Source organism: Hipposideros armiger, unplaced genomic scaffold (assembly GCF_001890085.2).
Source record: "Hipposideros armiger isolate ML-2016 unplaced genomic scaffold, ASM189008v1 scaffold_658, whole genome shotgun sequence".
NCBI classification, from domain to species: Eukaryota; Metazoa; Chordata; class Mammalia; order Chiroptera; family Hipposideridae; genus Hipposideros; species Hipposideros armiger.
In genome coordinates this window covers 874800-888868 of record NW_017732008.1, presented here as the reverse complement: position 1 = coordinate 888868, position 14069 = coordinate 874800, and the positions used below count along the sequence as shown (strand labels likewise).

The window sequence follows — 14069 nt, the reverse complement described above, 5'->3', positions numbered from 1 at the left end:
TACCTTTTTCTTTCCCAGCCTTAATTGAGAATAAGCTATTCTGGACAATTCTTTAATAATATTCAATAATAATAATGCCCACGCAAGATTTAACAAACTGGAAGGCTAAATAATGTTAAAAAATGCCGAGAAACACTTGTACATACAGGTGGCCCGGGGTAGCCTGGGAGTCCTCCTCCTGCTCCTCCAGCCTTCACATCGTATGACTCAAACTGGGGAGAATAGTTCTGCAGCAAAAAGACCAGGTAGATATGATCATTTTGATATATAGATCATAGTTCTTTTCAAAAGCATTTAGAAGAAGTGCATGCAATATCTACTATTGTATCTACAATAGTAGATACAATAATATCTACAATTTGTACTATATCTACTACAATATCTACTGACAGAAACTTTCTGCATGCCAGAGAATGCAGTATGTATTATTTAATTATCTTGCTTATCTTGTCTCTCTGTAGATTTAAACCTCATACAGAAGTACTAGCTCATGCAATGCACAAATCATTCAACTAACTGTATGCAATGTTAATCTCAAACAATTTGTTCCTATATGCTCTTACCCAAAATATTATTTCTAAGCGATGTTAACAGCACTAGAAATATACTGTTTGAGGCTGAAAGAGCCTTAACAGCATATAATCTGACATTCTCATTTTGGGCAAACAAAGATGAAGAAGTCAAATTAGTTTCCCAACAGTTAATAATACAAGTAAAATTTATTATCTCCTGGCTTCTGATTAGTATGCCAAACAGATTCATCAAAAAATAAATATCCTCATAGAAACTAAGAACAAGAATAGTAGAAAGGTTCACGTGTTTATTGGATTTCTTTGAAGATTATTATAGTTTTTGAATTGTAGGCCTAGCAATGGGTTCTGTTTGGCACCAGGATAAGAATAAGTTAGATATGTCTTTTGCTTCCTGTTGATTTGCCATTTGAAAATCATTGTTTGAAACTCATAGTGCTTTGTATATGTGTGTGTGTGTTTTCTCCTAACTCCAAATTGTGTTTTGTTTATTTGCTTGGTTATTGTTTTTTACATGCAGAGTTAGTTGGTTGCCATGCTTTTCAAGAGGAGCAGGTTCTGAAGGCTTGTGCTCTGAAGACTTGGCAAGAGCAGTAGCAGAGGCTTGAACCATCCTGTTGACTTGAAGTCTATAAGGAGTATTCAGTTCACAGCTCTTCAACTACATTTTGTTCAAACTTTCAAAGGCTTCACCATTGGGGTTATAAGAAGAACAAGGCACAGTTGCAGCAATTCTTAAGTTCTCTGTTAATTGTTTGGGAATTGATGGTTCACTTATCAACATGCCTGCTACGAATTTGGGAAATTTTGCAAAAATATAGTTGCAAAGCATTAGCATTATGAGGAAAAATAAATATTTATAAAGCACTTAGAATAATGCCTAGCACTTATAAGCACTAAATAAGAATTTGTAAAATATATAAAATCAGAGAAAAGACATAAGAAACCCACAAACGTGAGAAGAAAAGGAAATGAAGTAGATAGTTTTAAAGTGGGGGGAGACCTGTTTATCCTGGGACTTATTACCTGATTACCAGTCGGGCATGATTCACAGATTCCAGGGAGGCCGGGAGAACCAGGGGAACCTGGTTGTCCTGGAATACCAGGATCACCATTTCTCCCAGGAATACCAGGAGGGCCCTAAAAAATAAATAAATAAACAAACAAATAAATAAATAAATAATAAAATCATAGAAAAAAATTAATAAAACAATGAAAAGTCCTAGTGACTCAGAATCATTATCAAATTGTATCTTCTCTGCTTTATGATGTGAGGAATCAATATAAGTAATAGATTTTCTTGGGAATATATATGCTTTTAACCAAATCATGTGAATAATTTTAGTGTCATTTGTCCTTTTGTATTTTGACTTATACTTTAATTTTCAAACTAATAATGGGCATGAAGACATCATATAAAGTCTAGGAAACTTAAATCTTTACATGTATAATTATGGATACTCAGTTTGAGTTACATTGTATCATTATTCAAATATGTGCTACTAAAGGAAATGTATGAATGATGAAAGTTTGAATATGGATAGGCTCTTAGAAAACAAACAAATAAACAAAAACTATCCAATGAACTAATTTTATTCCATGAAGAATGTCTACTTACTGGATCTCCCTTGGGGCCTTGAGGTCCCTGACCATTAGGAGGGCGTGTAGGCTAATAAATGAAAAAGATACAGATTAAAAAAGACATAGGAACAACTTTCTCGTAAAGCACATCCCAATTTTCATAATTATTTCTTATCCTAAATCACATCTAGTCCCTGGTTTTAAACTGGAGCGTTGACTTTTTACATGTAATACAAACATGATTGTTTGACAGATACTGCTTTCATTTCCTTTCAGGCTCATATGATATAGGTACTATTTATGAATCTAAATATAAATCTTGAAGATACACAGATTTCCTTTAAACTCACAGCTGTTGGAGGCTGTGGGCAAACTGCGCAACATTCTCCAAACGGGATCTCTGGGTTGGGACAGTCTAATTCTTGGTCGTCACATATTATGTCATCGCAGAGAACAGAACCTGAGTCACAGACACATATTTGGCACGGTTCGGGCTTCCAGACATCTCTATCCGCATAGGACTGACCGAGATGGGAGCATCTTCCATCAATAACTGCAAAATAAGTAAGATGGTGTGATATTTCTTATGTTTTGCTGAAATGTGATTTTTGTTATGCTGTCGTGACTATTTCCAATAGGCAAAGTGGAGATAGTTTGAAACAAATAATTTCATCCTTTAATTAAACTAATTTGTGAATATGTTCTTATGAGCATACTTATGCAAAAAAAAATCCACGAAGTACCAAGAATGTCATATTTTCCCTATATAATATGCTAAGCAGTAAAAGATTGTTTAAAATATCAAATCCGTTTATTAACATCACATTGGCACACAATAGTAAATTTTCCTTAAGGCCAGCGAGTGTTTTATTTCATTAGGGTAAGAATTTAACACCTACGGAAATCACACAAACATTTAAATATTTATTTATTAACCGTGCAGTTGAAAACAAGCCTTTCTACCCAATTGTCACTCTTTGCTTTAAGAGTAGATGGGAGCATTGAACTATAAAGATAATTTTGTCATTAGTTTTGAGGACTTTCTGGATTTTATTAACCCAGTTGAGAAATTCATGGGAAAACTCAGCTACTCTAGGCAGCATAACACTCTTCCAGATTCCTGGGAAAACTTTAACAAAGCTTATTGTATATATTGACTATCATTGTTAGCTCTGTTTGGCTTTAGTTGGTCAACATGGTAAGACATAATGTATTGGATAGCCCATATGGATGTAAAGAGGCTTCCAAATTACAATAAATAAATAAAATAAATAAATAAATAAATACTTTTTTTTTCAAACAAATATTGGCAAGAAATCAGTAAAAATAATAGGGAAAAATATGAATCATGACCATGTGTACTTGTGGCTTGAAATGGTCAAAAATTTGCTTCAACCAAAATTTTAGACTGTTTCCTAATTATATATAAGGTATTGAAATTTCAGCAGCATGAATGAATCAGCTTAGGGGTTGCCAAAATAAAGCCTGGTCTCAATTCTTAAAGCATTAGCTGTGGGCTGTGGTTAAGTACAACTTTAGTTTTTGAGGATTACTATGATAGCTTGCCAGCAATTGAGTAAATAAATAAGAAGTTTCTAAACATCTGCAAAATTTTTGCAAACAACGAATGATGTACTGCTCAGTATTTGTATTTTTCTGAAAAGCGAAATTTTATTTTCTCAGAACCCAGGTTTTTTAAAATAATGTCTGCTGAAAGAGGCCTGCTTGGAGGAGGTGAATAGTTAACAACGACATTTTTTTGCCGCCTTGTGGCCTTTGTGTGGGTCCTGAGATTTTTACATCTGGATACTGAATACAGCCATGAAGATCATCTTTTTAAGTTCCTGTTTCTTATATCCTCTCCATATCTCAAGTAATAATGATTTAGGTTCATGCTAAATACTTTGGGCTAATAGGTTCCACTGGTTTAGTAAAAGTTCACAGAAAAGGAGTATTTCAGAACCTATAGACTCCACATCATACTGAAATTGCCTCCATTCTTTGTTTCCATTAATGTGTAATGTGTGCAGAGACAACTTTCATGATCTTGTACAAAACCCCTGATCGATTCAAGAAATTTGAAAGTCCATTCTTTGTGTTACAATTACCCAATGTGGTCTACAGCTAATAAAAGAAAGCATGATTGTTTTACTGCAATTTTAAGTAGGCAAGAAAGAATCTGTTTATTTAAAAAAGTTATTCTAGTTCCTCCTCCATGTTTGAAAGAGTTATATGAGAACATTGAGAAGAAATACTGTCTAAGCTTTTAAAGGAACATTCCTTTACACTTAGTGAGTATAAAAGCTGAATGTCAAATGCTTATCTAATACAAATGAACGAGGCCTATTTAAGCGGTATGAAAGGTATGCTTAAGAGAGGCACAATCTTTTTCATATTATTATGAACAGTAATAATCTAAGAGGGTCTAGGCATAAAAATCATTGTTCTGTAAACATAACTGATATCTTAATTTAAGAACCAAGTTCATTGTTTTTCACAAAAGGTCTGAACGTTTTAATGAGATAGAAGACAGTTTAATAAAATTGTATGAAATATTTTTTCGATCTTTGCTTTGGTTTCCTTTTCTTAAAAGGAATCATTTTAACACTTTCTCTTGATTAACTTTATATGAAATGTCCCAACAGATTACTTCTAGCTCAATATTTCTCCATTAACAATGTGGATTTTAGGCTTCCCAGCCCCCTTGAAAATGCCACTAGTGTACAGAATATTGATTGTAGGTAATAATACTGTATTGTATGCTTGAAAATTGCTGAAACTAAGTCTTAAGTGTTTTCAACACACACACACACACACACACACACAAGATAACTATGGGGTGATGGATGTATTAACTTGATTGTGGTAATCATTTTACAATGTATATGCATACCAAATCATCACATTGTACACTTTATATGCAATTTTATTTGCCAATGCTATTTTAATAAAGCTGAGGGAAAATACTACTAGTTTATACTAATTATTCTTTTAGCTCTGTCCCTGGATCAGGAATGTACATTTAACACAGGACCTGTGTTATTAAAAAAATAACTATTGAATAGTAATGGCACATTACAGACAAATGAGGATAACAGTTAAAGTTAAGGTCAAGCAGCTCATAATTTAAATAACTTGCCTCCCTATGTTTTAAATGTGCCTTAAAATTAACAAAAATTCTCCCTTGTGTATTCATCCTCCTTATGTCCCATTGAAGGTTTCATCGCATCAGTGGAAATAAGTATTTTCCATTTGCTCTGCAATCTATTAAATAGATGAACACAATTATTTACTTATCAAACTTGTAAACAAATTTGTTAGAATTGGGTTAAACCCAATGTTATGTAAGCAAAAATTGTTATTTAGCCTTCTGTTTCCAAATTTTATTAGACACCATGTACAGTATGCTTTTTAAGGCCCCAATATAAAGGTTGAGTCATTTTAGAGTACTTCTGCTTTTTTAAAAAGTGATCTTGATCTAAGTAAAAAACAAAACAAGTTGGAATGCTTGAAAAATAAGAATTAATGCAGTTTTGTGTATTGCCATAATTTATTTCACATTCATTTGAAAGAAATTTGGCTCTCCTGAGAAGTCAGTTCCTCTAGAAACCTATGGCTGAAAGTCAGGCTTTCCTCTATTGCTTTGTTGAAAGAATGGGGAGTTTTATATAGTTCCCCCTAATTTCTTGTCCTAAGCATGACAAAATATGGTTAGCAATATGTTCTCCTGGAAGCTAAAATGTACACAGGTGTTTCCTGGCCCTCAGTTTTAGCCCTATAGACTAGTTACACATGGGAAAAGCATGGCGGAGTCAAGGGAAACAAATGTTTTGTTTCAAGAGGAAAAAAATGCTCCAGTTAGCCACTTGCAGCCTTTAGAAACAGAATAAATAATGGGGTTCATAAATAATAGTCTTCTCATATTATTCCCTTCTTTTCTTAGACATCTAAATTCAGAGCTACTTTGATAAAAAAGAAATAAGTTAAATACTTTTGCAAAAATGTTAAATAAAGAGCAAATGATCTCATTCTTACTACTGGATAAGTAATAGATTTTACAATTTCTTTATTGTTATTGCTTAAACTGAGTCTCCCTGTTCCAATTTGTAATTAACTTTAAACTTCGACTCTTATAAAGTACAGTCCTGAAATAAATTTATTTGTGGTCACACAAGCAATGCATTAGGCTAAATCATGTCTTTACTGGTATCTAAATTATAAAATAAAATGAAGCTAGTATATGACATAAACCACTCTTAGCTTCTTTTATTTCTTGCTCTTTGTTTTGGAACTTTGGAGAAAAATAAAACCAAGTAACATAATCTAATATTTTTAGATGTGCTTAAAACTTTCCCTTTTGTTTTCACTCTTCAAGTGTTAATTTATGCTGATTTTATTGTGACTAAAAAATTAATGCAAGTTGTGTGTCTTAATTCCATTTGGGGGGTAAAAATAATATGCCCTAAAACATCCAAAGTGTTAATTTAGCTTGAATGACAAGTTTAATATTTTTCTCTTCTCTTCTCACTGATAGATATGATATGTAAGTTATCATAACATTATTTTCCTGTTTTACTTTAGAAAGTTGAATATTTTATAAGTGTATATATGGAGTTCATATAGTTTCCAACTGAAATATGTTTGGTTTTTAAGTGATGCTAATGTTTGGAGAACATGCATTTTTATTAAGTATGTTTCTGTTGCTTATATATTTATAAGAATATATTAAAATATGTTAGTTAAAAAGGACTTTGAAGGAAATATTTGTAGACCTCTATAGACGGATAATTTCAATTTTAAAATGCTGTTTTGCATGGACACGGTAGATTCTGCTTATTCTTGTCCTCATTAAAAAAAAAACCCATGAATCATTGTTTCTAGATGTTTTCTTATTTTATTCTTTATAGATTTATGATTTTTATGTTTCCAATTAAAAATTTTCTTTAGGTGATTAATATTTTGTCCTGAAAAAATAAAATAATTAGAGAATCAGAATTAAAAGTATCATATATTGAACAATTACATTATAATATAATCTTATTAGTAACAAATTATAAGAATAGTCAAGAAAATATGTTCTGCTTATTTTATTCTAGTTGGCACACATCTTTAAATTTTACATCTGATAACCAAAATTTTACATCTTACCTTCCTTATTACTAAATCACTAAGTATTTTAAATTCTTTCTTGTAATAATTTTATTTTCCAGTATTAGTAAAACTAATATTAGGCAGAGCTGGCACAGCACCTCTTATGTTGTATGCACTGTTCTGAGTGCTCTGCGTATCTATTTTACTTAATCCGCCCAAAGGCCCTAAGATATAAGTGTTATATCTTAGTGTTATCATAATCCTCATTTTACAGATGAGGAATCTGAGACACAGAGACAATAAGTAATTTTCCCAAGGTTACAAGATAAGGGGGTCAAGCTAAGATTTGAACCTAGGAAAGTTGTCTCTAAATTTGATACTCTCAACTACAGCATTCTATTCCCTTTCTGCAGTTTCAAGGGCAGTGTGGGACGAAAATGCTCAGTTCTATTGTGGTTTCTCAACCCTGCACACTTACCATCAGACTCTAAAAAGGTAGATTTTGTAAAGGGATACCACTTGCCTACAGAATATCTTTTCTATCTGGTCCCCAACCAAGAAGTTAACATCTGGAGTTGAATTCTGTTATTTTCTCCTGACCTTATGAAAAAGAGATACATCTCCAAGGCCACCCTAATGACATCAGGATTACCAACAGGATTAACACGTGACTGGAAAACCTAGCATACCTTTACTATGTACAGAGAAGCAGGATTCCAACAGCACCAGCAACAAACAGATAAGAGACTTCTGTACCCAGACCAAAAAAGTGTTATTAGGATGTCTCATTAAGACACTGATTTTCAGATAATATAGTTACTACATAATTCATATTAAGGGACTTCTAACTTCATTAGTTTGGACATTATGAACATACTAAGCAGCTCCAAAGAATATTTCTCTGATTTTAATTAACCAGAAAAAACTTCCTGTTTGCCCTTCTCCATGCCACATACTATAGAAAAAAAGTTACAGAAAAATAAATGCTACTTTGCTGAAAAACTAATTTCTCACTGCGAATTTTCAAAGCAAATTTAATTTTTAATAGTTTCTGAATTCTTTATCTTTGGAGCGTTTTAAATTTTGCCCTCTTCTTTGAACTTTTCATTTTGTTCATTAAGCTTATATTTTAAATGGCAGTTCTTGACCTCAGCTCTGGAAAATACAAGGGATCTGTTAGTTAATCTCAAAGGAATCCACTTTCTGCTGTGTTTTCATTAGGCACAGACAGAAGTTCTAGTGGTTAATGTAGCTCCCCAAACTGCAGTTAACAAATGATTTGTGTACGAGTATCTATCTCATTTTTTCCGTTGTCATCTTGACATGAAACAGGCAAAGTTTCCCCTTTGAAAACTCTGGATTTTTTTTTTTTTTATACCATATGACCCTCCCTTCTCCTGCACAGCTTTCTTTTTGAGTATGGAAAACAATGGGACTGAGCTTTTTTTTCCAGAGACAGCTGTTTTAAAAGAAACAGTCCACTGAGACGTTTCCAGAAAGTGATTGTGGACCTGGAAACTTTACAAAAGTTTTTCATGTCCAGCAAAGGCATGTTTAAAACTTTAACTCAAGGAATCCACTTTAATCACTTCAAGATGGTGATATCATTTGATGTTACAAAATAAAAGAACTGGGCTACAAAATCTTTGGAACTCTGCACCACAGAAAAGTCATCCACAATGAAAACCATGCGGTTTCGGTAGATGGCACTCTTCTCTGTGAATGACAACTCAGGGTCTGGCATGGGACTCTGGGTGTGGAACTGAGCCTTTTCTGAGGAGCTATCTTTTAATCTCACTTCTACTTTTAGAAAAGGTACAGCCAATGGCTCTCGATTTTAAAAAATAAGCCTATAGATAAGACATCAATCCAGGAATCTTAACTAGTGAAAAGGCACATAATTGTGCTCTTTCCTTCTTTCCCAGAATTGTTCCAATGATTTTGCTGGCTCTTACAATACTGAGATGTTTAATTCCAGAATTTAATCACAGCATCTGTTTACCTATAGGCTTTTAGCTCCCCTGATGTTGAATACTCTGGAGGTGTTAAGGAAATGCAAGGTATCATAAATGAAAAGCATAAATTTTTGTATTAATATTTTACTTACTGAGAATTAATATTACTACAAAACTGAAGATAATTTCTGGCTAAATCATAAGTGAGCCTTTTATTTAAAAATAGATTTACAAATTCAAAGTTGAGTGCTTAACAGAAAAAAGAAATGCTACCTTATTTTTCACCTTTACAAATGCATTAGCTCATATATTTCCTAGGAAAATATATAAGTTTTTAGTATGTCCTTTCAATGACAAACTGTTACAAAAATAAGAAAATACATATACTCATAATTTAATGTATATTTTATTTCCTCTGCTTACCTAAATTTTGGTTCTCATCTTAACTCTGCCATTTCCTACTTGTGTAATCTCAACTAAAGCAGTGAATCCATGTTAGATGTCAGACTGAAATATGTGGGCAATTATGCAGTCTCTCATCTTAAAAATGCAATTATTTCTACTGATTTTATGCTATTTTTTTCAATTAATTAGATATGTTTAGTTTTAGGGGCAATACAAACCAGAAAATTTGAATGCTACTTAATCTGTTACAAATTCTCTTTTTAAGCATAAAGGAAAATAGACTCTCATAACCTGTAATAAGGAACTGATTCTCTGAGTCCACTTACAGTTTTGTAATTTTAAAATAATTAAAGGCCCACAGTTCATTGTCACAGTGGAATTATCAAAATAGCAAAGTATAAGCTTAAATATTGAGATACTTTTAATTTAAGTAAAATTTATCTCCCTGCCCTAATGAAGCAATATTATTTAGTAATATCTGTCGTTTATCTATCTCGTAAGTGATACTAAAAATACTTATGTCAAATAAGAACTACATCAGAAACTTGAAAAATATTCAAAAAAGTCGTTACATAGTTACATGTGGAATTTTGAAAATAGCCATAATATCAAGCTGATTGCCATATAGTCTTTAAATATTGTTACCATTGTGTGTGAGTATGTGTATTTGGCAATATTTTATCAGTAATATACTTATTTCCTTGGGAAGTATTGTTTAATATTTAAAATTCATACATGAATACTTTTCAATCTCATTAAAAATGCGGAATCCAGCTGTGTCACATTTATGTTGGCATTAGTTATGTAACTCTGCCTGTCAGCCACTAGGCGGTGAGTCTTTGTGCTTAAAATCTGGCATGTTTATAAACTACAGGAAATATAAAACAGACCACATTTCTCCATTGGTGGAATAAAATACATGAATTAAATAGAACTTTCACAGATTTGTAAAAAGATCAAAATTCTTTGTGAGGATATGTTTCATGTTCCAGAAAATTCATGTGAGTATACTCAAAGTTGGTGTTCAGAAGAGCTGTGCTGTTTTTCTCTGGGGTTCTCAGGGCATGTATAAGAAATCCCCACCCCAGAACTACATAAGATTGTTCTCAACATGCTGTATATTTAGCCACCTCCTGTAACCTCCCCTAAGCTACTCCACCAGCAGAATTTTTTTTGTAAATCCTACAGGGAACATAAGATGTCCTATTGTAAAATACCTAAGCTTTGTTTTTCATGACAAACAAAAACAGTAAGCTGAACAAAATTCCTTTCAACTTCTTTTGAACTTAAAAGCACACAATATATCATAGCTCTTTATTATTTCCACAGCTATTTATTATTTTCTATAGCTAAAGAGAAAAGGGAAAATAAAAAGAATTCATGTGATATAAAGATAATGTAGGCATCAAACATTTTTGTTTTTCTCAAGTTAGAAGAAAAATAGTCACAATGCTTCTAAAAGATTGTAACCACCAGGCAATTACAAATATTTTGTCAATCTTTGAACTAAATACCAAAGGTTTGTAGTGATTTCAATAAATGGGGACTGTGATTTTTTTTTCAGAAATCAGCAGAATTTAAGAGGTGGGGGTAGGGTTATAGTGATTTGGTATTCTGGCCAAGGATTGGGGGTTGTAGCATCTTCTTGGGAGGGACAGAATGGGGAGGCAATATGGAGAGAAATGAGAGACTGAAATGGAGGACTGAAGATTCTTAGGACAAAAAGGGGGAGGAAGCAAAAGGAGAGAGGAGAGAAGAGATGGAGGCTCAGGGAGGACAAATAATGATGGGGGGCGGGGATAGAGGAAGGGAAGAGGGGGGAGGAGAGATGAGGAGAGATGGGCTTGCTTAGGAAGGGGGTAGGGTGATGAGTGAAAGACTGAAAAGGGGGAGGAGATGAAAAAGAGCCAAAAGGGGTGGAGAGATCAGGAGGGGAAAGGAGGAGAGGAATAAGGGGGAGAGGAAATGAAGGAAACAAGGAATATGGGTGTTTCTTTTCTTTTGTGGCCACTATATAACTGAAAAAATGTCATTGGGTGTTTCCTCCCTACTTACATATGTGACCTGTGAGGACATCAAAGATATTTTTTTCCAAAAGAACAAAGAAAACCATTTCAGACATCATGTTTCCAAAAACTACTGGTTTAAATGTAGACATTTTTGATTATGTGCAAATAGAAACTGATTGTATTGATTTCTACTAGCACCTTCAAATTTAACATTTAAATACTTATTTTATGAAAGTTTGTTTTCCAATTTGTCCAGTATTTTCATGACTAAGAGAAACGTCTGAATTAAAAGAAATAATTTTACATAATCAAATAATAAGGTAATTATCATTTTGGGGGAATAAGAACATAAAACCCATTGTTTGCACTTAATAGAAAAATCTAACAAATTAAGTTTTTTGAAGTCAAATAGTACTATTATCTTTACCTTGTTTGCAGAAACATTCCTGTTGAAGATTTTTTTAAACTATTCTCTTTATTTATAGAACATATGTAAAACACTAGACCCTTAAAAACAAACTATTAGAAAATATGTATTAGTCAACCATGTAAGTGCTTGAAACAGAATAAAGACAGGATCCATGAAACATTTTGAACAGTTTGAATCCATTTAAAGGGTTGCAGATACTATTTTGTTGCCATTTTATAGAAATCTATTCAGTAATTCTAATAATGTGTAGTATTTTCCTTTAGCATGTTCATAATGCATGCTATTTTAAAAATGCATTATCTTGTTGGGAAAACAATGTGCGATATTCTATTCTTACAAAGAATTCAGCATACAGAGGAAAGAATAAAGGTATTACAAGAGACCAATAACTTCCAGATTGCCTAGGGAAGCATTCCAAGATGTTAACAATCCAGGAGGGGAACTTTTTAAAGCCATTTTAAAGGTTTCCAGTGCCGTTAACATGAAAACAAGTTAATACAAGAACATCTTTCTCTTAAACAACCAGAGAACTTTTAAACACAAAAATGACAATATTCTTTCTAAGCAAAAGCGAAAAAGCACCATCATGGTCAGTTAGTTCTAGCTTCACAATTGGGAGTTTTCACAGGAGATTATCTTTTAGGAGACTGATTTCCCCTTTATACCTATTTGCAAGAAGTAAAGACAAAAGCCCCATAAAGTTTCTTGAAATCAGTGCCTACTCACCTTCTGGGAGCTGTTGTGCCAAAATAACAGTGGGATGAAGCAGAGCAAGAAGTAACCAGGTCCCCTTTTGCACAAAGCTCATCATGTCTAAATATCAGACATGAGACTCTTTGTGCAAAAAAGGAGAAAAGAAAAGCAATTCAAAGTAGCACCATCAGTTGTTCCCTGCCCTTCAGCACCGGGCCCGTCATAAAACTCAGCCACTGAGATTCTTTTGCTTTGGCCTTAAATAGGAAAAAGTTTGGCTTCCCTCGCTTTCCAGCCCCTTTCTGAAATATGAGAGCAGCACCCATCCCCTTAGCAGTAAAAGAAATGATTAATATGTCTTTTTCCCTTATAGAAGACACAACCCACAAAGTAAGAAAAAGAGCACATCTGGAGCTTGTGTGCATCTGTTTATGTATCACTTTGTTGCATATTTGGTCACATATATGTTTGTATAACTTAAGAATATGTATCAAAAAGCTTTGCTTTGTGTTTTAATAAAAGGATTAAATGTATGGTTTTTTTTATTATTTCTCCTGATAACATTAACAGCTGCATAATTTTGGGAAAGTGCTTGATGTCTTCTGCTTGGGCATGGCTAATTTGCAGACCTTATCTTCCTAGAAGTGTTTGATATTGGGATTTTGCCAGATTCTTCTCTAACTCAATTTAAAGAGGGAACTGTAAAAGATTAGCTGAAAGAAAAGCCTGTTTGTGCCTTCTACTCATCCACCCACCCTGGGTCCTGGAAGTTTAATTTCAGACAAATGTCAAAAGATTAAGCATCTGAGCTATGTTTGAATGGCATCTTAAAAGTCAGATACTTATCTATAGTTGTTTCTATTTCTCATAAATTTCTTTAGCCGACCAAAGAGTGATTCCTTGTGAGATTTCAACTTTTTATGCTGCTTATGAAAGCCAGAACAGATTTTTCTAGAGAAAAATTTAGCCTTTTCATGTCTTGATTTTTTTAAGAAACAGGAAAAGAGCTGATCACATGGAATATCAAAAAAGTACCAGAAAAAGTTCTCATTTCATTTGAATTGGTGTAAAGATTAGCATAAACATTTCCAAATTTAGACTTCCATGTGTATAAGTTTCAGGTCACATTAACACAGCTTTTCAATGTATTTCTGGATCTAAGGAGTAATTTCTGGGAGATATTTGCAATAGGGGCATATACCATTTATAGGTCTTTAATAAAGCTTTGCAAGAAAAATATGCTTGTGCACATTGTCAAGATATTTCTAATAATCAAGGTATTTCTTCATGTCCTAATCATCAGTCCATAATTCTTATCCATCTCTATATTCTACACTCGTTTTTCAATTCTAATCACGATCACCTGCAATTTATC

The 14069-nt window shown here is 33.1% G+C and overlaps 1 protein-coding gene across 1 annotated transcript in view; it reads right to left on the bottom strand.

The window, feature by feature from the left end:
* The window catches only part of COL3A1 (collagen type III alpha 1 chain), a 41161-nt gene extending 28216 nt beyond the window's left edge, over positions 1-12945 (bottom strand). Inside the window, exons 1-5 of the mRNA XM_019626122.1 lie at positions 12728-12945; positions 2462-2664; positions 2149-2199; positions 1557-1670; positions 147-227 (exon numbers count right to left, since the gene is read on the bottom strand). Coding sequence (XP_019481667.1) covers positions 147-227; positions 1557-1670; positions 2149-2199; positions 2462-2664; positions 12728-12812 — 534 coding nt within the window. The 5' untranslated portion in view covers positions 12813-12945. The remainder of the gene's footprint in view (positions 1-146; positions 228-1556; positions 1671-2148; positions 2200-2461; positions 2665-12727) is intronic.
* Between the last annotated feature and the right edge of the window lie 1124 nt (positions 12946-14069).